Consider the following 25,431-nt stretch of genomic DNA (forward strand, 5'->3'; position numbering starts at 1 on the left):
CAATTCAATTCAATTCAAAACTTCTTTATTCGACTGAAGATAAAATCAGTCATAAAAGTACATAAAAAGAGAAAGATAACACATATATGAACGGTTCATCATTTAAAAACAGTTAGATATAAGACAATAAATTGCGATGTACCCTATCACTACTCATCCAAATGTGGCAGTGCGATTCATTAAGACACTAGTTATCCTTCCATACTTTTCCTAAATCTCAGGGCTGTTTTTAAAAAATTGATTACATATAAAGTGCTTTCACAGTGCAGCATTTTAAGATAAATTAGTGCAGGCCTTATTTGCACGAAATTCAATTTTTTAAGAAGAGGTTTTAAAAACATTTTTCGAGGTACGGTATAGTATGGGCATATGAATAAAAAGTGTGCCAGATCTTGCGGAGACAAATTGTCGCAGCCGCAAGCTGGCAGCACTTGCCCCCTGTGGGCTCCACTGGGCACAGCTAGCAGCAAATGAAAAAGGTCAAAACGAAATCTAGTCATTAAAAAGCGCTCATATCTAGAGATGGCCCAGGATAAATATGGCTCTATTTGAATACATGTTTTACATAAAGTATGATTCAACACACTGCCCTTCTTTAATTCAGTCTCTTCCCTCGCCAACTGACGGTTCATTAGAAAAGTAGTCTTTACAGATGTTACATCATGCTTTGTTACTGACTGTGGTGCTAGGAAGAGGTCCAGCCTGCCCAGGTTTTGAAGACAGTCACGAATGTACTTTATCCAGGGTATTTTTAATTTCCCATCCCATGTGAGAGCTTCAGATAGAATGTTCTGAGTGAGAGGTATTTCATTGTTCAGCCAACTATTTAGCCAGCACAGGACGGGGTTTACTGCAATTTTATCCTCTAAGTGTAACATGCCCAGTTCCTCGTGGATAGAAAAGTTGGCCGTGCTTTTCGGTAAACATAAGATTTGTTTTAAAAAATTATTTTCTGTGATTGTTAGGTCGGGCACTGGTAAATACCCCAGAGGTCACTCCCATAGCAGGCAACTGATATGCTCTTGGCTTGATATAATTTAATTAACGCAACCACAGGTGTGTTGCCCATTTTGCGAGCAAAGTCAGTTATTGCCGCGTTAGTTCTTATCAAGTCTCCTCTCTTTTTCTTTAATGCTGGTCCCCATGTAAGTTTACTGTCGAACAATACGCCAAGGTAGGAAAAAGATGTCGAGTAGGGTATTTTTTCCCCATTAACAGATAAAGGGTAAGTCTTCTTGGGCCCATATCCTACCTTCATGATGAATGATTTGGCGTTGTTAATAGAGAGGCCTCGAGAGTTCATAAAATGAAAAAAGGAATCCAATAAAGTTTGGAGGCAAAGTGCAGTTCTTGAAATGAGGACGGCGTCGTCAGCATAGAGGAGGACGGGGACACCCCTTTTACCTATATATGGGTAATCCGTGTTCGTTCCTAAAAGATGCTCCTCTAAATCATTTATATATAAATTAAAAAGAAAAGGCGCTAAAATACAGCCCTGTCGGACCCCTCGATTTATTTTAAAGTCTTTGGTCACTTTTAGGTCTTTAGTGTATCGCACATTTGCTTGTGTGTCACTATGAAGATCGGCCAAGAAGTTGATTAGATTTTTTTCAACCCCCATTTTCAGCAAGACATCCAAGAGTTTATTTCTGTCGACACAATCGAATGCCGATGAAAGGTCCATAAAGGCCATATTGAGTATACCATTTCTGGCCAGTGTATATTTGCCACTAATTAGGTATAAGTTCAGGCATTGTGTTATTGTGGAATGTCCTGGTCTGAAGCCATATTGTGCTGGCGACATAACATTGTTGTTTTTGGCCCAGGTTGATAACCTATTTAGGATGATCCCACGAACAACCTTGGCGACAGAGTTAATCAGTGAAATTGGCCTGTAGCAAGCTACATTACTTCTATCTCCTTTTTTGAACACTGGTACGATAGTTGAGGCTCCCCAGGACTTAGGGGCCTTGGTAGCGACACCACCATCATTTAACCATCAACAGCTTTCTATTTGTTGAAACATCCGTAGTTAAATGTGGGTGGCTCTTTAAGTACCATTTTTGGTTGCATCCTCTACCTTTCATTACCTGTGATCAAGAGAAGCAACTCAGCAGCAGCTCCTCCATACGGGGCGCCAAGAGGCTGACCCACCACCTGGCTCGGTCTTTAACTCCTTGCGTACTCATGACGAGCTCAGCTCATCATGAGGCACGGTGGCCGTGTGCTGATGACGAGCAGAGCTCGTCATGACGCGCGGCGCTCACACGTGGGGCTAATTCCCCCGCGGTGCTGAGCGTTCTAAAAAACGGGCATGGGCACAGCGCCATCGTGCAGCGTGGCGAGCTGAGCTCGTCACAAGCACTGTGGCGCTGCGCGCCCCCCTCTCCCCCAGCGCCGCGGGAGAATTAGCCCCGCGGCGAAGGGGTTAATAGCTTAGAATGTACATATTTTACATGAAAACAAATGATCTCATGGATCCCTTATTTGCATGTTAAAGCTGTAATACTGCATTGCCAGCAGGTGAGGGACTCACTGGCTGTATTGCGCATGTGTCAGTCGGGGCTGCTATAGCCCAGTCATAATGTATACCTGACATTTTAATTTTTATTTATTTAGTGTTTTATAGAGAGTGAACTTGACCCGTTAGGGAATCAGAGCGCTTTACAGGAGTCATAGAGTTATACAAAAGGCTAAGCATCACATAGTATTCATACAGTGCTGGAAATATGATGGATAGAGGACATGTATGTACAGTTTGTATTTACAATTACACAAGACAGGGCCCCAGGTATCTTGGGGGGGTAGACTAGGTAGTCAGGGGGGGAGGCCAAAGCCGGACGTTAAACAGGGTCTCAGTGGTGGTTGATGGCAGAAGTTAAACGAGGAATTTACCCATAAGGAGGGAGACATGCTGCACTAGGGTCAGGCAGCGCACCATGCCATATAATGGCGCTTCAGGGTTTGCCAATCATGCGCCCTTTTGAACTATCAGAAGTCAGATAGAGATATATTGTGTACCTCGGTACCCCCTACTCTATTCCAGCTTCTGACTCGGTGGAAGCTCGTGGGCTTGCCTCTGTTGTGCTGTTAGCAGAAGTTAGAAGACAAAGGAGTCTTGAAACAAGGGCCCGCCGTGAGGTGCAGATAAAGGAGCAAATACGTTTCGTGTTTCTCAGCCTCCAAATTTGTACGAGTGTGTTTTTATCTGTGTGCAGCGGGAAACATCCTTTACGACGCAACTTTTTTAACACAATGCCTTTACAACGCAGGTTTTTCAACGCAAGTCATTACAACGAATTGCGCTGGGGGGCGCTCTAGGATAGGTAATAGTTTAATTTACTATCCAACACCTTCCCTACTATCCACGAGGACTGGAGTTGGAATAGTAAATTAAACTATTCACTATCCAGCACACCCAACGCAAGTCGTTGTAACGACTTGCGTTGAACATCGGTGTGCAGCGAGTGCGTGTATGTCTGTGTGAATGACTTTGTATGTGCCTGGGGCTGTGTATCTAGGTATGCTTGTACGAGTGAGTGCATGTTTAAATGTGTGTGTGTGTGCAATCTGAAAGCCTGCTAGGGGAAGGTATAAGCCCTGGGGTTTGCAAGGACAGGCCGGAGTGGACACCAGTAAGTAAAATATCACAACAGTCAGCGACGTCCAAGCTATAGAGTCGATTGTACTATAAATAAACAGTGCTTTTTATGTAATTTGCTGAGTGACAAATGCAAACATGCTGCTTCAGAAGCATTACTGTTCATAGCAGATTTCGGACTGCTACTTGGCTAGATTGGTTCGGTTGGGTGTAGGCCTGCCTACTCTCCTGTCTCACCTATACAATGTACTCACACAGTAAACTTACATCAAATGAAAATAGAGACTTCGGCAAATACACCCTTAGATAATTATAGTTACGAGGAAAGAGGACAAACTCAGCCCAAGGTATAATTGCCAGGAGATAAGGAGATGACGTTTTGAGAACCGCATGCCAACCATGTCTTATTGTTTTGGAGACCTTTGACATGTAGGAGTGGAGGAAAGGGAATATTAAAATGTGTGATCTGTGGAGAGGCCCAGTTAAGAAAGGGGTGGGGATCCTTCGATATAACACCAGCCAAAGGTTTAACAAACCACAAAAAGTGCCTTTAATGTATGGGCTGGTGCGTTATGAAGTTGGGCAGCGCGTAGGGTATATCTTATAGAAATATTTAAACTGTAGCATGTTCTTTCTAATCCCATGCTCCTACGTAAAGCCTCTTGCTTCTTCCCAGACCTTGACTACACAACCTTTGTGTGGTCTCACTCTGACATGTAGATTCCCCTCAGCCTTTTTTTTTTGGTTGACTGGCAAGTTAAGTCCTGTTCAATCTTATTAACCAGTCGGACCGGCACCAAGGGTTCAGGGCTAGCTATCTCAGCAGGTTGTACGGCTTTACAACGCATGCTTTTACACCGCGTGCCGTTACAACGTGGTTTTTTCAACGCAAGTCATTACCACGACTTGCGTTGCAGGGGTGCGGACTTAGGAATTTTTTAATTTACTATTCTAACACCAGCCTACGTACAGTAGGGAAGGTGTTGGATAGTAAATTAAAAAATTCCTTGTCCTGCAGCGCCCTCCAGCGCAAGTCGTGGTAACGACTTGCGTTGAAAAAAACGTGTTGTAACGGCACGCGGTGTAACAGCCGCGTCGTAAAGGCTGTTCCCCATCTCGGCATTATTGCAACTCCAATGGTATGCTCCCTGGTCGTTTTGTTCTTTACCAGAGAACATGTGTATGGCACACTTGAACATGATGATACTCCAGTAAGTGGAGTCAGGTTAGTTGTGTCATTCTCCGTGCTCCCTTCCATAACTCCCTTTAGTTATCTTTTCTCACGCCACTCTCTCCATCTTGTTTTTCCCCTGTGTCCCTTTCTGTCCACTCCTTCATATCGCTCATCTCTCTTATGAATTTTTGTCTTTATTTCAGTGACCCCCCCTTTCTCTTTCTTTCACTCTTTGCTGTCTATTTTTTGGTTGTTGTTTCTCTTCACTATAATGCTTTCGCTTTTTTATACTGAGTTCTCTCTCTCTCTCTCTCTACCTTTGTCCACATGTTATGAATCCCGTTCAGTTCTTTCAGTTTCTACCGTTATTTGAGCGCACACTACCTTTTTTTCATTGTGGCACACTGTCCTCTTTAACAATGGACCATTATAACCCTTTTCCTGCCACCATTAACGGTGTCCTATTGCCCATTTTTACCCTTCCACATTTCTCTGGTCGAAGCTCCCTCCATACTACTGGAACACTACTGGGAAGGGGTCCTGTAGCTCGGTGTACGAATGTGTTTCACACCACTTTAAAAGTTCACCAGCCGCCACTGATGCAATGACAGTTCCAGGGTACCAAAGGGCAAATCTAGGAACAACAGCTGCTACCCAACCTGCTACAGTACTTCATAATTTTGTGTGTTCGTTTTTAAGTAAGCAAATAAGTCCACGATTTCTTTAGGATCCCTTTGCGAACGACACCGAATGAGGTGTCACCAAATATCATGCCTCCCTACTTTTGATTCCACTCCATGCCACTTTCTTCCGCCCCCCTCCCCCCCACCTCCTACCTCTTTATCTCACTCTTGCAGGTTCTTTTTCATCCTTATCAACTTATCACGTTTTCCTATTATTCTATTCTACCTTCAGTCACCTGTTTTGACTTTATCATTCTTGGTGTGGGTCTAGAGTGATGCCCCACCTGCAGAAATTAAGCACTTCCTGAAGGCCCCTTACTGACGTTGGCATCTATACGTGTGCTGGACACTCCAGCAAGGAGTGTTTGAAAGAGCCGCCTTTCCACACCCACTCTCGCATTACCGTGCTGTTTTGTTTTCCTGATGGAAAGCGTGATATGATTCACGGACTTTCCCGCGCTGCTCACCTCGTCAGAAGCAGGCTATTTATTGCCCCTGCTCAGCCTGCGTCACGCTGGTAATCTTGGAGTCGGTTCGCATTCAGCTCCGCGCGATATGAATGTGTGCTTTGAGCCGCCTATCTGGAAATGTAAAAATACACGGCGTGGTCCGTGCGCGTGGTGATTCATACATCTTGCTTCGAAATTCCTGCAATTACTCCTCCGAACATATTAGTATCTGCTCGCAGCGCCCGCGCATTAGCCTGCTTCTTAATAATCACTTGCCTTTGAATAATGTTATCAAGATTAAATATGCTTTCTATTTGGGGTGTCATTATCACTGCAGAGCAACTTGATCCCGGCATTGCTATCAACGCTGCGAGACGTCTCTTGAGAGAAGGATTTTCAACACGCTCCTATTTTCCTATATGGACGGCATTTTGCATTGATCGGCGTGGTGCACGTTATGGCTTTTTTCTCGATTGACTGAATGCTGAGGCCACACGCACTAGCATCGACGGCCATTACAGGTCACCAAAGAGTCCCATGGCTGTGTGGAGGCCCAATGCTCTAACGCAGAGGTCTTCAAACTTTTTGATGCCGAGACCCCCTTGTAAAACCTTTTTAGGCGTAAGGACCCCCTTCCGACAAAAGTTTCTAGAAACTGGTACTCCTCATCATCAACTTTTGACAACCATAAATGCACCTGTTAGACCTCATCACATCCATCCATCCATCATTCATCCACTCACACTTTCACACATCCATCCATCCACCCTTTCATCCTTCCATCCATACATCCATCCTTCATCCATACACCCTTCCATCCATCCACCCATCATTCATCCACCCACCTTTTCACACATCCATCCATCATTCATCCATGCAACCTTTTATCCATCAATTCATCCATCCACCCTTTCATCCTCCCATCCATACACCCATCCTTCACCCATCCACCCTTTCATCCATACATCCACCCACCCTTTCATCCATCCACCCATCATTCATCCCCCACCTTTTCACACATCCATACATGCATCATTCATCCATGCAACCTTTTATCCATCCATACATCCATCCTTCATCCATCTACCCTTTCATCCTTCCATTCATCCATCCACCCTTTTATCCTTCCATCCATACATCTATCCTTCATCCATCCACCCATTTATCCTTCCATCCATACATCCATCCTTCATCCATCCACCCTTTCATCCATACATCCATCCACCTACCCTTTCATCCACCCATCATTCATCCCCCCACCTTTTCACACATCCATCCATGCAACCTTTAATCCATCCATACATCCATCCTTCATCCATCTACCCTTTCATCCTTCCATCCATCCACCCTTTCATCCATCCCCTCATCATTCATCCACCCACCTTTTCACACATCCATCCATCCTTCATCCTTTCATCCATCCATCCATCCACCCATCATTCATCCACCCACCTTTTCTGTGCCTTTCTCATGGGGGGGTCAGTATCTCTGCATCTTCTTCCTTCTTCTTTCCCGCTCATGGGAGGGCATCTCTGTGCCTCCCTGCTGGGGGTGGGGGGGGGGTGGTGGAGGGGACAGATAGGCTGTAACAACATCTCACCAAGAAGAACAGACTCCCAGACACATTTCTCCCACACAGGCGCCAGGTATGAGGGCTCCTGGGACTTGAACCAATGATTTCTGGGACGTGTCACGGGACCCACAGCTCCAGGCGCGCAACGTCCATTGAACTCAAAGGGCTACACTACAGCCTGCTCCCCCAGCACCCCCCCCACCCAGCTCGTGTATGTGAGCCCGGCTGAAACAGCTTCATGGACACACACACAGCCACACCCGAGTACTTGACAGGTATTTTAAAGACCTTTTACTTGTTAATGAGGTTTTGATGTTTTTTTCACCCCTCGGTGTAAATTAGGCCTCCGCCGTGAGCACCCTCAATCAGCCCAACGGCAGGAACTGCATGTTCTGAGAGAATCTGCGACCCCCTTCCAAAGACTCCACGACCCCCCTGGGGGTCGCGCCCCACAGATTGAAGACCTCTGCTCTAACGCGAGGCTACGCACAATGCTCTTTTTAGGTACATTTGGGCCGTATTTTGGGGCATATTACCAAGGGCCATTATCGCCGCTTTAGCGGGACTTTTTCCCGCTAATGCGGCAATAATTTTATCGCCCTATTACCAAGCTGTCGCTAACACCAGTTAGCGACAGCTTGTAGGCGATAGCGGGCATTTTGGGGCCCACTTTGCTTGTCAGCGATAATTATCGCTAATGACATGCAAAGTGGGCGTGCCAAAATGTCAGCGACTGAAAACAGTCGCTGCAATCGCTATCGCCTATGATCAACACAGGCGTAGTTTTGGAAATATTCGCGCTAAGCGCGAATATCTCCAAAAGCTAACGCCTGCCCAGAGCAGTTCTTAGCCATGTTATCCAATGGGAGGTGGATAACATGGCTAAGAGCATTGTCACGGTAATGCCTGAATATCGCTGTATTGACAGCGATATTCACGCATTTCGCCTGTTTTTTATCGCTCCTGAGATAAACCTTGCTAATAGCAAGGTATCTCAGCGATAAAAACAGGTGAAGGGCGGCGATAGAAATATTCCCGCTAAGCCAACTTAGCGATAATTATAGCTAGTTGTTGGTAATATGCCCCTTTATTCCTTATAATTCACGATTGAATACATAATTTGCATATAACTTGAGAAAAATAATAAGCATTGAATAATAAATCTGCCTAAAGCATTAGCGCCCAGATGCTACCAGATTTTCAAGATAACCAGTGCATTTGCTCATGGTTTATAATTTGATTGTAAGGTCTGTGGAATGCCTTGCATCGGCATATGAGGTATTGTACCTCATTAATGTAGTTCCGCAAACTCTTAAAAACATGACTCTTTTAATGGTAGTGCCTTCCGTGACACCACTGTAGTGCTTAGTGCCGGGAAACCCGATGGGTAGCTGAGCGCTTTACAAAAGGCAAATAATATTAAGGTATGCGAATCCTTTTTACGTATTCACAGGTCATATGGAACGTTTTTCATTCTTTTTCTCAGAGTTAGTGCTCAGTTAATGAAAGATAGGAGAATTTGTATAACAGAATATTGGGCAGGGTAATAAGGGGACTATCCACAAAGTTTTTTTTGTGCGCATAATAGTGGTACTCCTGAAGTACAAATTTATGCATTCTCATATGCCTTTGTGAATTAGCCTAAAAACCATCTACAATGGGAATACAATCTGAATATTCAGGGAATATTCACATAAAATTAACCCGTTGGGTGCTCATGACGGCACCGCGCCATCATGAGTCACGGCGGCGTGTGCTCATGACGGCGTGGTGCCGTCATGCCTCTGCCGCTCCGCCCACGCGACACTAATTTCCCGCCGTGCGGGCGAATTAATGAGCGGGCAGGGTCATGACGGCACCACGCGGTAAAGAGCACACGCCGCCCATGACTCATGACAGCATGGTGCCATTATGAGCACCGAAGCGCCGCGCCCGCCCCCTAGCCCCTACGTGCCGCGGCGGAATTCACGCCATGGCGGAATTTGCGCCACGGCGAAAGGGTTAAAACAAATGGAAAGGCAATTGTATTCTGTTTGATCTTTTGTTACTAGGGAACTGGACGTTTTGGAGCCGATTTACAAAGACATGTAAAGAAAGGCCTTTGACTTGTCTACATACTTGCCTGTTCAGCCTGTATTATTTGACATCTAAATTCAAAGAGTATAAATATTTCACAACAAACTACTCCCTAAGAATTGAAGCAGTGTAGATTTGTAGAGACATGTTTCTGTACCTGCCTCAGTGAGATGAGAAATTAATAAAACAGTATTGTTCTGATGTACAGCAAATATGTAGGCTTATACTGGGATATGACATTATAAAATGCATTTTAAAGGAATAATGCTCAATGTATACTATCCAACCAAAGTGGAACATATCTTATTCGCAGAGTAGAAATGTTGCAAATGGGCACAGGTGCTAAAATTGGGACTCTGGAACCAGATTCGAGTCTTGGCCTCGACTGAACATGGTGTGATTCTGGAGAAATCACCTAATCTCCCCCTGCCTGCAAAAATATGAACGTGTTGTAATGTAACTGGTGCTCATGTAAAGTATTCCAATACCTTTGGGTCGAGATTGTGGTATACAAAATTGCACAAAAAAAAATATTCCCAAGGTTTACTTGCACCCTGTTTTGGAAGTCTGGCTAAATATACAACTTGAACCTTGTGGGAAATAGTGTGTGAATCAAGACGTAATTTTACACAAAAGATAAAGAATATAGGGACTTATTCATAAGAGCCCTGAATCACGTTTGCACCATGTGAAGAGGTACATGCATCACACAGGGCTCTCATAAAGATTTATGAAGCCACACAAAGCCACCCTGTGTGCTTTTGAGCGGCCTCATAAATCATAAATAAGGCAACACAGTGCAAATCACTGCACTGCCTTACTCTGCAGCCGGGAGGCGTTCCATGGGTTTTGCAGTGGGTTTTCCCAGGCAACACCTATGGAATTTGACGCTGCCGCAGATTTACAAAGTGATATAAACCTGGGGAAGTGTCAAATCGGTACACCTCCTGAGGTGAGGCTTAACAAGGAGAAATATGTTTATTTCTCCTAATTTTTTCCTCTTTTCATATTTTCTTAAAAGTGGAAATTACTTCACAGGATTGTTTTTGTGCAGGAAGGTTCCCCTTCCTACATTAAAACAATCCTGCTTGCAACAGAGCCACCCTTGCACCATGGTGTACGGATGTCTTTGTTTGCGCTAGGCTGCCACAACAGCACCAGTGCAGGCAGAAAGGACAGGAATGCACCGTAATGCTTAAATACGGTCCATTCCTGCCCTTTTACTTTGGCATAGGGCAGGCATCAAGATGTCTTGTTGCGCTGCCCTACGCAAAAATGCCTGCCCTGCAATGCCTCGGTTAAGGAAACTGACAAAATTGTATTAATTTATTACCTGACACCTCTCTTGGCAAAAATGTGGCAGACAGTGATACGGAAAATTAACAGCCTGCCACAGGAAGTTCAGGAACTTCTGGGGTCACTTTTTTTTTATTTTTTGCAACTGCTGGGGTCATTCCTAATATGCTACATATGTACATTTGGGAGCACTACGTTCCTAACACAGGATCAGGTAACTACTTTTAAATTGAATATGCAATCTCTCTACATACCTATTAGATGCACACACTCACATACATTTGCTTAGAATTTGTGCTTACGATTAAATATAAATATAGCACTTCATAGAAAAGCATTGAGTAGATGAAAAAGATTATTTTATAAACTGAAGTTTCCGCACATTTTCCTGATTTGCTTTCTGTACAGTTTATTTTCAATTGAAACACATGATTATTTAATATGCATTTCACAACAAGATATTTATTAGGATTTACAGCAATCAAGGTTTGTAGACATATTTTTTGCTGGCTTGTGAGGTGTAAATCCTGATTTTTATTTGGCCCAGTCCAAACAGCAATCATGTGTGCACACTAAGTGAATCATTACGAAGTAGGTTGGAAAGCCTCCGAGTGACAAATGGATTCCCAAAGACCACGTCAGAACTCATCTGCCCGATTCGGTTGGAAACAATTCCAACTGACCGATTGAGATGTTTGCCGTCGAAAGGGGAACCGTCATTCCGAATCGGTTTCAACCGGTATTCGGAGAATCCGAGTTGGTCAGAGACGATTCGTAGAGCTCAACGGACAGCATTTCCGACTGACCGATTACTGTGTCAGATTCTGACAGCCTTCCCGAGTCGGACAGTCTGACACAAAAAGGCTGTGAGAAACTGACTTTGGGTGCCCCTAGCAGGCCCCCCTTTCATCCTGAGGTCTCAGGTTGGGGTACCTGGGGCTACCCAAGGGACCCCCCTGTAAAACCATGCACAGTGTGGCAGGCACCATGGGGTGCCCACTACAGGGTGCAAGGTTTTCCGCAAACACCCATTCATTTTCCCCATAGGAGCCTGTGTTGTCGGTCAGAACACAGGCTCCTATTGAAGTCAATGGGAGTCCTTCTGAACGGTGTTCGGGAATGTCATAATTGGTTGAGCGGAACCGCAGATTGCGAGTCAGTCGTAACCGAATCCGACTAGGAGTCAGTGGTTTAGTTTCTACATGACATTATAACCAGCCCCTGAGACGTAGGCTTTTCTTTCTGGCTGCCGCTGTCGGTAGTAGGAGTTCCTGCAGGGCTGTGACGTGGGGAGTGGGAGGGGCAGGGTGGGGGGTAGTAATGTATGAATTACGGAGTTTAACAGGTAAGTAAACATATAAATAAATAAAACAAATTTTGTTACGTGCACTGCATCACCAAATGCGATGCAGTGCGCGCAACGAAATTCATTTTATTTATTTATATGTTTACTTACCTGTTAAACTCCGTAATCCATACATTACTACCCCCCACCCTGCCCCTCCCCCTCCCCACGTCACCGCCCTGCAGGAACTCCTACTACCGTCCACGGCTGCTTTCTGTTCCTGAGACCCAGAGCCTAGCTCTGTGGCTTGGAGGGATGCACCAAGCATACTCTCTAGTCGTCAAGGACATAGGACTACTGTTCATGTTCTGGGTCATACATATTTAAGCAGTTGTGGAAGCGTGCCATTTTACAGATTGATAGCAATGATCACACACTTTTTCGGTTCATGGATGAGTATGGGGCCTAAAGGTTCTAGCTTGAGTATAATGCTCAAACTGAGCACTGAAATTCCAGTGTGCATTTTGTATGATTGGTGAGTAGTAGCAGGACTCCATATTGATTGTGAGTGTGTGGCTACATAGACTAGTAGGATCTTTGTTGGGTACCCCTGATGAAACACGCTTGAGGAACATCCTCCCAGGGCAGTGGAAGTGTTTTGCTTGATTTCTAAGCTAGTAGGTGGACCTCAGAAAATGAATTGTAGGTGATAGAGACAGAGCTGTTTAGAAATGGATAAATGACCTTGTCAGCAATGGTCTGATGACTATATCTTCCAGAGCACTGCCCTTTGGGTTGATAGTGGAAAGGGGACATGATTCAGCAAATGTGGTTAAGTAGAGGGAATCTGCTATTCAGGGCCTGCCACTTTTGTCTCTTCCGAATACTACTCAAGAAGGCTCATGGCTCCTTAGTACAAATACCTTCACCCTTCACTGTATTCATGTTTTAAGTGCTTCACTTGAAGCCAGCATTGTCCCTACCCGTTGTGAGGGCCATCATTTCTGAAACAAATGCAGTCTGTTCTTTGACTACCTGCCCTCACTACCCTGAGAGTCAAGTTAGGAAATTGTGTATTTGGTACTCAATGTGCAGTGCCATAGTAGGTTATGCCTGGGCCATCAGTGGTAACAAGCCCCAATCACTATGGTTATATCCCAGTAACCCCTACTTGACCAGTGGTGTCGAAATTGTCTCTGTTTATTCTACAAGTGCAATGTTACAGTTCCCTGTGTGAACTTGGCCCTCAATGTACACAAGGCTTAAAACATCCTGGTCGAAGTCTCCATAGAAAACCTCACAATACAGATCACCAAAATGACATGAGGGAAAAGATCGTGAGGTCTCCTTCTATATAATATTTCATAGCCACAACAATGCAACCATCCATACTTTAAATGGTATGCACTGCAGAAAGACATTTTGTGCTACAGAAGGTGAAAATGAGAAACTAATAATCCCCAAAAATGTAACCACTTTTTATAGCCTTCAGGAAATTACCCCCCGCAGAGCGTAATTTTCATGGAATCAGAAAATACACTATATAATATAGGGTGGAATCCCTCTCTGTTAGAAGCAGGGGCACTTTAGGACCAGACTGGCCAGTCCGAATGCATATGAACAAGCACTCAGGCAGAGACTATCAGGTCCCCAATTGAAGAAGGCACCGACTTTGAGACAATACATTTTAATCATATATTTTACGGGAAGGTGTGCTACTATTCTGACCATGCTGTAGATATGACCATCATCACAGCAGTGTCCATCTGTAGCAAGGGGTGTTTGGACAAAATATTGATTTAAAAATATTGGACGGCAAAAATATCAGAAAATAAATAACGTGATACACAAATATCATGATGCAAACATATAATTGACAAGAATATCATTTTGTTTAGATAAGTAACATTGTTTTAAATAATATTGATGTTTTTAATATCGTTTTCAATAATATAGTGGTTAAAAATATACTTCTTAAAGTACTTGAATGTGTTTTAGTTGATATATTAATTTTGTTACAATTAATTATATGAAGTTTATTTTCTTAAATATACCTTGTAACTCTAAATCGTTTAGAATTATTAATTACATTTTTCTAAAGTAATTTCAAGTTTTGTATGGGGTTTTTGGGTTTATAGCAGTATAGGGTGGGAATTTAATTAGTTAATAATAATTATGAAATATTATTACATTGTATTTAATTATATGGTTAATAATTTTAGGTAATTTATGTAATATTGATTTCTTTCCATTATATGTTACTTTTGGGCTGTGAGATTTGAAAGAATATAGGGTGGGAAGCTAATAATAATTATTTAACAATTAAATATGTGTAAGTATTTATTAAATTGATTTTAATTCTGTAGTTTATGGAAGACTTATTTATTTCATTTTATTTATATTTTAATGGGGCTGCTATGTATGTATGGGTCGAGGGTGGGACCTTAAGTAATAATTATTCATTATTTGTTAATAATTTAAATTAATAAATTAAATCATTTTAATTATGTTGAATATGTAATACTGATCTATTGTGCTGATATTTTAGCTGCAGAATCCTAGTTTTGTAGTGGTGTAAGATGGGGTGTTATTTAATTAATAATCAATACATTAATTCATAATTATTTGTAAATTGTATATTTGATTGAACTTGAAATATTTTTAATTATGGAATATATAATTATTTAATGTATATTTTAGTTGCAGGCTGCCAGGCTTGTAGAAGTCTAGGCTAGGAAGTTCAATAAGTAATAATTAATTAACACATTTATTACCTGTATATTAATTATTTAATTTATTTAAAAAAATATGGAATACTTTGTTTTTTTAAGTTATATTTCAGGTGCAGATTGCTATTGTTGTAGGGGAATGGTGGGAAGATGATTAATTAATAATTGAATAGTAGTTATTTAATAATTCATAATTAATTATTTTAATGAACAGTCAATGTGTAAGTAGATTTGTTAATATTTTTATTTTTTATTACCTATGTGTATTTCTTTACGTTAATGTTATATTACGAGTTTTTTTTTTTTACATTCATGGTGTTACTTATATATGTAATGTGTTTGAATTGAAGTACTTTCCCTATTCTTTTTTAGACTGCAGTAGAAATAGTAAAATGAACCTCTTTGCAATTTTACACTTTCCTTGCTGTTTGAGTGACAATAGTAAATTTCACCCCTCTGAAATCCAACACTTTCCATACTGTTGCACAGACTGCAGTGGGAATAGTAAGTTTTATCCCTCCAAACTATAACCCTCTCTCTACTGCGATTACCTGGCAAAGGTTTTCCCCGCAATATGAATTCACTGACAGTGCCACACAATTCACCAACAGCTGCATAATTTATACATTTCAACCCAAAATATAGTTTGAAACTTAAACAGATCACAAGCCACAAAAAATGCAATGTACGTGGTGTCACACACTGTTAAACCCTTTGCAAAGGTTAACTAATCATCATTTCATTGCTGAGGCTGCGTTCACATCTTGAACATTTAATAATGAGGTTCAACCTTTGCCCAGACAGTATTAATATTAGTTAAAAAGTCAAAAACAAGTGAGATAACTCTGCCACAGAACTCTTTTATGCCATCTAATTTGTCTTTTCTTGCGGAATATTTTAGTCAACTCAGCCACATCATTTGATACTCCACTGCCACATAAATTAGTGCATTTAGTCAGTGAACCGCAAACCACAGCTTGGTAGAGTCGTCTACAAATAAGAAACTTAACATGAGTCGACTGCTATACAGAAAAACATTATAGTAAAACACTTTTTTTTAAAAAATTGTTATTGTTGCTCATACCATGCTGGTTGCGCGACTCGCCTTTTCCTAAACATGTCTTCTTCTACCGTCTAGATAATATAGCCATTCATCCCATTCAAAGTAGCACAAAAGAGCACACATCACCTTGGTACTCATCAGACAAAAAACACGCACATATCCCAGCAGTAGCAGTAGTTGAAAGACAAAGCACACTACAGGGAGTGAGAACGCTGAAAACAAATCACAAACAGGCGATGATAAGCTGCTTTATGTAACTCTATGCGAGCCCATTCTGTTATTACAAAGCAATTTAACAGCACGTAAACAGAATGGCGTCTGCAGAAAACAAAATACAACTCGATTCAACATGGGAAAAAAATTTAAGAAACTAGTCACTGTGTGTTTTTTGGCCACGACTATCATTTCTGGTCTGGGTAGGCCAAAGCTCATGTTACTTCGCATAAGATATTTCATAAGCCATTCCCGAAATCTCTTAGGGCACATGCATCAAGGTAAATTGCATTCGCAAACGGTGCGAATCGCAAAATTCGGCCGTTTGCAATGGAATTTCCTTTTTAGGGATGCATCATGTTTTTTGATTTTTTCGCAATTTAAGGAATCGCAAATATGTTGCGATTTCTTAAATTGTGATTGCATTTAAGAAATCGCAATTTGCGATTTCTTATATGCAATGCATCACACTTTAGAAATTGAGAATTCGCAAATAGGGAGAGGTAAATTACCATGAAGTTCACCTTCATGGTAATTTGCGAAAACTTTGAAAAATGCACAAAAGTGCATTTTTCAAAGTTTCATTTTACACACACACATGCCCTTGGGGCATGTGTGTGTGAAAAATGTTCTTAAAGTGAAATTTTAGGGGTGCAGAGGGGGTCCTTTGGGCCCCCCTGCACCCTTGAAATAGCATTCTCATTTTACGATTCCTTAATTGCGAATCGCAAAATGAGAATGGCTTCCCATTCATTCCTATGGGCCTCTAGGCCGATAGGAATCAATGGGAAGGGATTCCTTAATTGCGATTCGCAAATTGTGAAGCGCAATTAAGGAAATTTGAGAAATCGCAAAAAAATTGCGATTTCTTGATGCATAGCCGTTTGCGATTTCATAATTGCGATTCCTTAATTTTCGCAATTAAGAAATCGCAAACGGCAACAATGATGCATGTGGCCATTAGGTTCTTTATACCAAATCACTAGTGTTTATAAAAAAAAATGTAAATTAACCAATTGATTAGAAAATACTAACCATGTGATTAGAAAATACATCTGGAGAGAAAATGCTGGCTACCTGGTTGTAAATCTGTCAAGATGACCATGCATACACATGACTTGCACCACACGTCATATCCCATTTTACAGTTCCCTCATCCCTAAGAAATGAAACGCTTGTTGCTTACCAGAAAAGACACTGGGAATCTTGGAAAGAAAGCTTTTGACAGTACGAATTGGAATTCCATTTTTCTCATCTTGCATGCGTGATATTATGTCTTCCATCTGCAAACAAACAAGGAAAAATATCAATGTGAATCAGAAACAAAGGAAAAGTAGCAAAACAGAACCTTCCTCTTTAGCCCAAAAAAGACAAATGAAGTGATTACAATGCAACAAAAAGTGGAATCCAATCAATAAACCCATTCCCTTATCTAGGTGCGGCTTGTGCAGGTAAGAGTGGTAGGGCAGTGAGGCGCGGTTAGGGGGATTCGACAGACAATGAGGGAAAATTAAAAATGTTATTTTCCCTCGCCGTCTGTTGAGTCCCTGCATTTTATGACGATGTGACGTACGCTCAGTTAAGGAATAACTTAATAAAGTGTGCAGCAACTCAGAAAAGCTGTAAAGTGAGCATCTGTATTAATCAGACAACAATAGACATGAAAACAAATTGATTATTATACTAATAACTGACAGAAATGTTGCTGCGCATATGCAAATAGCGGTGTGCAGCCCAATTTTTGCGCCGGTGCATTTTGTTGATTATCTGGCCTATGTAGCTCAATTAAATGCAGTGCGAAGATGGTTGTGCTCAGCAGTAGTTCTAGCAACAAGAAAAGTGTTCACAATTTGCAGGTGGCAGATAGCTCCTTACTAAAATTTGTTTTGAAGCATAGTCTATAACTTTGGAACTTTTACAACTGTCTTATTTCGGCATACAATTTCTTAAATTCAGTGAAATGTGACCCTGTTTAAACAACATGGGGGCAAGGAGCAAACTACCTCTCATCCCAGCATTGTTCACCCCATTGCATTCTGGTAAATGCTGTACGCTTACTTCAAAGTTGCTCTAGTTTTATCACCAAAGTTGGTGCTGGTAGGGCTGTTATTGCTAGACACGTGTTTCTGGGTTTAGCCCTTCATCAGTAGAGAGCAGATGTAGTGGAGAGCAGAGAAAAGTCACCTGGAGTTGCTGAAATGCCGCCCAATTCACGAGTCACAGTATCACGCCACAGGCACACAGGTAAATTCAAGGTGAGCTTTTCAGCTCGTTGTGACCCTGTTAAACACTGAAAAACTCATAGCTTGCACTTCAAAATTGTGAGGTTTTGCTCCGAAAACTTATAAAAATGTGGGAATTTATGCTTGTATATAACTGAAGTTCAAACTCCAACCTAACTTCAAGCAAATAAAAAAGATTTTAGGGGCCAATTATGATCTCGTTAGGAAGGCCTACAGACGGGTTCCAGAACACGCAAATCCGATTCTGAGCCTATGTTTCCAACTGAATCTTCCTCCGCCCCGATCCACCAAGTACGATGTTTAGATCTCGACCACGTCGCTGGGAATTGTTTCCGAACCCGATCCTGTCAGTCCAACTCGTTTGTAGCCAAATTGTACCGCACAATGGAGCCGTCTTCCGAACTAGCAAGTATGATGCACGATTCGAACACCCGTATCGACTCGGTATTAACGAGATGAAACAGTAGTGGGAATCGGACTTCGGGGGGCTGTAGCCGGCCCCCCCTTCACCCGGGACTGTCCCAGTTGGTCCCGGGGGTACCCATGGATCCACCTTTCCATGCATGCACAGTGTGGTGGGCACCATGGGGTGCCTGCCACAAGGTGTACGCTTTTCCCTACTCACCCCTTTTTGCTATTGGGGGGCTGTGTACGCATTCAGTATACAGGCTCCCATAGAGTTCAATGGGAGTCCGAGCAAACCGAGTCCGTCACCTTACTGATGCGCTAGGAAAGTCCCCCGGATCTGAGTCATACAGAAGGCTTTCCAAGCGAGATCGTGATCGGCCTGTTAGAAGTTGATAGTGCGTAAAACATGCACCTGAGAAGTGCTAGCTGATTTTTCTCCCCACAAGACATGCAATGCAAAAAAGAGTCACAGCTTCAATAACCACTGTGTGAAAATATTATGCACAGATTGTAATCCTACCTGGCAGTTCCTGAGAGTCATTTGTTTTTAGTTTGAAGTTGGAAAGAAAGGCCTAAATTTACTAATGTGTTCTGGAGCACTTGTGCGGTGCTGCATAGTTTTGTGCTGCATTCCCAGGCCTTTTTAATAGTATGTAAATTGATGCAATGTTATCAATTGTTTGGTGGCACACAAGCCCCACCCCAAAAAGTTATTAAGTAACTTTCCAAATCCTGGAGTAGGAGAATGTAGTTAAGTTATTACTACATTTGGATATTACCCTAGGTTTAGTTTTCTAGCTTAAATGAGAACCCAAGAAGAATGTACAGTAATGCGGTCAGAAAAGAGAAGAGCAGGTAAGGTGGGTTTGGCCGGCCATACTGTAGTCAGGATATGTTTTTTGTATCTAGAGAAAGCAACAGAAACAATAACGTGCAAATGGCGACAAATTGCACTTATGGAATAGATTATCCCCACATTCAGTAGCGAGCATCTGGCATTTTCGCGGGAGGCTGGAAGAGGGGGGGGGGGTGGCTTTGTAGCAGTGGGGGCAGCATTAGTTTCTAGGAGCCTGTTTTGGAGTAGTGCTGGAATACTGGCCCCCATTCACAAAAGCAGCAGTGCTTCAGACTTGCACCCACACTCGTCAGGAGCTGGTCTGACACAATTGCCAGGGCTGCTTTGGGGTTCCAGTATGGCCCTGCCTACAATATGAATATACACCAAAAAAACTAAAAGTTATTTAACAACTTCATGCAAAGCATGGCACTAGCATGACTGTTATCAAAGGATTGTGCATTTTGGGGAACAGTCAATTCAAATTAGGTAAATTATTATATGTTTTGTCAGAGCTTTCAGCTCGTTAAAACAATTGCTGCATCACATAAAATATAAATGCAAAATAAATTGGAGTTTAAATAATATTTAAATTATACGAACAATTCTAGTCAGTCTTTTTCGTTCATCTTGACATGGACACATTTGAATTACATTGTGTTTTATGAACAAACTTTTTTCAGTAATGTGATGGGTGTTTTATGCAAAGCAAAGGAATGTTTAAAAACATACTCGATAACTCTAATAGAAGTGTTTTTGCACAAGTTTTAAGCTCATCATTTTCAATTACTGAACACTATAATAGCAGCAAAAATGTGTTAAACCATAAAGCATCTTTCTATTACATATGCACTTATGACATGCCTGTCAAATAATGGCCCTTATTCTTTGTAATAATTATCCTAAGAGTATTAGAAGTAATGTTCTCCTTAATTTAGGGCAAAGAGTGTCTAAAAAATAATTCACTAACCCAATTATTTTTTGTATTTAAATATTGGTTGTAAAAAAGTTGTAATAATATATTTCTTATTCAGTGCAATGAAAAAAATAGGATTTAGGCTCAACATGTTCATACGGCTCTATCTTGCAAAACAATGTCAGAACTTTAAGAAATATTGTACAATAGAAATAATGTCATCATTTCTCATTTACATTGCAGAATCTATTGAACTTTACTAATACACATTTATTTAGGCCTAGTTCTGGTACAGATGGTCATTCTTTCTTAATCAAGTTTACAACAAACTTAAACTCCAATGTTTCTGCCTCAAGTTAAGGAACCCAAATACCAAGCTCTAAGATTTGTGATTCTACATCAATCATGGGCCCAATGGCAAAAACCTTTTATTAAGCTTTACTTTTGAACTCTTTGTTTCTCAATCCCTTTTCTAACAGGAGAGCAGCTGCATCATATTTCACCATTCTAACATTTCTTTTTGTATGCCTTGAAAATGTCTCATACAAATAGTTCACCCTATTTATAATCATTCCTGATTGAGAAGATATTTACAAATACAATAAACTGATGCCTTTTCCAATTCAAATTGTTATCTAGCACAAAGTCCTAGGTATTTGTAATTAATGGGGCAGATTTATGTTAACTGGCGCATCCCCAGGGATGCGCCAGTTAACGTGCGCCACAGTGCGCCACAGCTCCGCCACCCATGGTGCGCCGTATTTACAATGCGGCCCACCATGGGGCAAAAACGGCACAGATGCGTCACGCATCTGTGCCGTAAAGGCGGCGCATTGCTGGAGTTGCGTCGCAAGCGCGACGCAGCTCCAGCAAGGCTCGGGGGTGCCCTATCTGACCAATGCTGCATCAAGACCTACGCTTGCTTCAAGCAGGCGCAGGCTTTTGACGCAGCATTGGCCTGAAAGTGACTGAGTGAAATCTTATAGATTTCACTCAGCCACTTTTGCGAGGCGCACCTGCCCCGGAACGCCCACCCTGCGCCGGAACGCCCACAAGCGGCGCAGGGCTTTACAACGTGACGCATCTGCCTAGATGCGTCACGTTGTAAATCGTTCGTAGGGATGCGCCACTTTTACGCCGCCTTGCGTGACGCAACAGCGGCGTAAACGTGGCGCAAGGGCCTCATAAATCTGCCCCAATGTTTTTAAATTTGTATTTATAATTAGTTGCTAACTCAAATTATCAAGCATAAAATCCTAGATAATTGTAATTCCTTTTTTTACACTAGTATTTTTAATTAATTCTTACTTAGTCTTACCCAGCCACTATGCTAATTTGATTTTACTCTTCTCAAAGAGCCTTGATTTGGTTCTGCTGGTATTTAAATTCAGTTTAAGATTATCACAATATTTACTCACTTCCTTCTTTGAGCTATCATTATAAACCATTCGGTGTCCAATCTTTGGCCACCAGGTTGGGTGCATATAATAAATATATTTACATGACTCTTACTCACCTCTAACGGATAACCCTCAGAGTCAGTAAGAACAAATAGGAGTAAGACAAACAGAAGGAGGCCAGAACAAAGGATTGCTTTTCTCCACTATTAATGGGTAGCCTGGAAAACAACCCCCCTGCCCCCCGACACTCAGTTGTGCCTTGCCAAAGTAAAGGGCAATTAATATTGTTGATAAACGACTTTCTTTCCATCATGTTTTGCAGGGCACCGTATAAAATGTGCAGTGAAAGTCTTCCTAACATAGAAACAGATTGATATTTTATGTGGACTTCTGTGCAATGTAATTCAAAGAGCAAATAAGATGTTGTGTATAAGGGCTAGAATTCTGCTAAGGATAAATCTCTGTTTGTGATGTATTCCTATAGGTTCTGAATCGATCCCCCTATTCCTGACCCTATTCTGGTTAAACAAACCAACAAGTTAACTAGCAGTCAGCCCATGAGGCAGAAAACCCCCATGATGCAGATACCGTTATCTGACGCAGTCACACTACGGCACAGGAACGTGTTATCTGATTAGGTCATAACGCTTGCGATCTAATTAGACAAGCGATATTCCTCCAGCCCCTGATAAGGCATACGGAGTTCTCATAACAAATCAAACCTATGACAACCTGGGCAAAACCCTGCGGCCATTGTTTTGATTTCACCGAGAACTTCAGCAAAAGAATGTGCTAACGAGCAAGTCGTATGACATCCTTATTGACGTATCTATGTCCATCCTTACGTCAATCTCGGCACCTTAAAGGTATAAATATTACCGATATTGCCCTATGCAAACACACGCGGTGGTGACGAGACGGAGCAGCCATACTTGCCGAAGCCCAGAGCAGAGCAGACCCCGCTGGCACAGCTCCGCCTTCCTGACGCGCTGAGAACGAGACGCGCTGCTTTCTCCTGCCGAGAGATCCAGCACCGGCGCTTCCGGGTAGCCCTCGCAGGCAGCCTGGAATATCGAGACCAGAGAGAGAGATACCATCCCTCATTCATCCTTAATTCCAGGTACAGAACTGAATAACCCCTCGCAGAGAATTCTTTAGTTATTCACTTGGCAAAAACAAACTTAACTTAAACTGTAACTTTCTATTCCCGCCCACGTATTAGGCTTAGGTCAGGTACACGGGGTAGGCGTATTTAGACACACCAGTTGAGTACGTTTAGTCAAATGTATATGTGTATATAATATATTTTATTCATTTTAAAACATCTTATGGCTTAGAAACCATATCAATGTTTTTACAGTATTATTTTATACTTCTGCTTTTAATGTATGCACTTTACTTAACTATAAGTATTGCAATAATATCGATCCATTTCTCTTGTATGAGAAAAGAGACTGATCAATAAATAACACCTTTTTATTGAACACGCCCGTCTCTTCCTTTTCTCTACATTCTGATGAGACTAAGAATGCACGTACTGACTGAGTAAAATAAATTACCTTTTGTTCACATGACTCTCGAGATACACTCTTGATTAGGGGAGAGCAAAGTTGTCATGTTCTATGGTTGTCAGAAACTAAATCCCTTCTTGTCTAATCAGGGAAGTTAATTCCTTCCTGAACATTCGAGAAAGTTTCTAGTGAACTCTGAGCTAGCTGGCAAACCCAAAACTTTAAGTCTAATATTGTCAGTAGTAGACCTAGTTAACGTCTGGTCTAGGCCTTTACTATTGAAGGTATTATTCCAATGCGCAGAGCCTATTGGGATAATAGGAACTACACTACATGGCGCCCAACGGGTTTGGAAAGGGCGATAAAACTAACGTAAGACATTTAAAGTAACTCAGTCGTGCTTTCTCACTCAGACCCATTTCTCCCATAATACTCCAAAGACGTCTGGAGTGGGTAAAAGGTTATATCCGCCAGACCTCGCAGGAGGGAACTCCTATGTATGGTTCTTGGTATAGTCAACGTTGAAGGATACACTGTTCCAAAATATTGTGCATCTAATCTTTGTTTCCATAAGAAACCTGATCTGCAAACAAACAAAATAACCATCCTGTCGGTAAAATGGTAGACAGTGATGAAGAAAGAGAGGCAGTTAGATTAGCAACTGAACTCGCAGCAGCTGATGCTACCATACAGGAAGCTGACCCGGATATAATACTCATCCCGGTCATTAAAAGGAAATCTATAACCATAAAACTTATAGAAAATGGACTGACACCTAGAGGTGGTACAGTCATATTCGTAATTGAGGCACACGAATATCGGCAGACAGAGGTATACTATTCATGGATACATTTTCCAGCAGCAAATCCTGTAACAAAGTACTTCCACTATTACAAAATAGAGGAACCTCCTGAAACGTACACTCCTTTCGAGGAGGTGGAAGTACCACTCAAATTTCAAGAGCATTTGCTCTTATTTGATGGCGCCCTAAAACATAATAATCACATCACCAGGCTCGGTCCTTTAGGTAGACCAGGAGCAACGTGGCCGGTCCTAGCCGGATACACACCACATCCAGACATCGACGGGATGTCTGCAGCTAACCTGTTAACACAGCTAAAACAATTAATAAAAATACATAGACAATTAGTCCAGTATGTGATGCGGACTTCAACAATTCAGCCAGCGATTAAACTCCCACAGCTGACCCCTCACCAGGGGAACACAAATAAAATTACACCACAGAACATCCAGTCCTGCCTAGGTAAAGTACCGGCTAAACGGGAACAAATACCATTTTGGCTAGCGCAGAAAATCACCCAAATAGAGGCGGTGTTTCCAGACACCACCCCGCTAGAAAAGCACAGGATTCTGACTATCTGTCTTCCAATGGGAATCGCACCACACATTGAGGACTGTGACACTTGGGGTACAGTGTTTGCTTCCATCTACACAAAAACGCACGGTGTTCCATCCATTTCGGTAATACCAGATGTGCTAAAACAAATTCAAGATGAATACGGTCCAGAACCCGCTTTAACTCTTGGTATGAAATTACTAAAAGACTTCAAGCAGGTCTCGGCTATATTATTAGCCAACATAAAGGGAGAAGCAGCAAATGTGGCGATCCGCCAGAGGTTAAAGGAAACAGATATAGCAGACCAACCAGCTGAAATTGCCAGAATCATAGAAAAATCCTATGAGGAACTAGGTAGAGATAGTCTAGGTGGAATACCAGTAAAACCACAACTGATTGAAAGTCCTGAAAAAATATTTTTTAATAATAATTCAACATCACAGAAAAAGAGCTGGGATGGAAAGAAACAATCCAATCCTAAAGAAAAGAAATTCCAGTCCAGAGGAAGGTCTCCTAGGCGAAGAGAGAAATCTCCGAACCAAAGACACAGGTCACCCCAGAGTGACCCCTCTGGGAAAAGATATAGGGATAATATAAAAAAGCCTGATAGATATCAAGA

General features: G+C 41.9%; 1 protein-coding gene across 2 annotated transcripts in view; it reads right to left on the reverse strand.

Annotated features, from left to right (window-relative positions):
- RGS7 (regulator of G protein signaling 7) overlaps positions 1-25,431 on the reverse strand; it is a 1,941,513-nt gene that overhangs the window by 1,353,106 nt on the left and 562,976 nt on the right. For both annotated transcript variants that reach the window (XM_078646934.1, XM_078646935.1), the window contains exon 3: positions 17,329-17,425. In XM_078646934.1, the coding sequence (XP_078503060.1) occupies positions 17,329-17,425 (97 nt within the window). The remainder of the gene's footprint in view (positions 1-17,328; positions 17,426-25,431) is intronic.

The sequence above is a fragment of the Lissotriton helveticus genome, chromosome 6, assembly GCF_964261635.1.
Source record: "Lissotriton helveticus chromosome 6, aLisHel1.1, whole genome shotgun sequence".
Classification (NCBI taxonomy): Eukaryota; Metazoa; Chordata; class Amphibia; order Caudata; family Salamandridae; genus Lissotriton; species Lissotriton helveticus.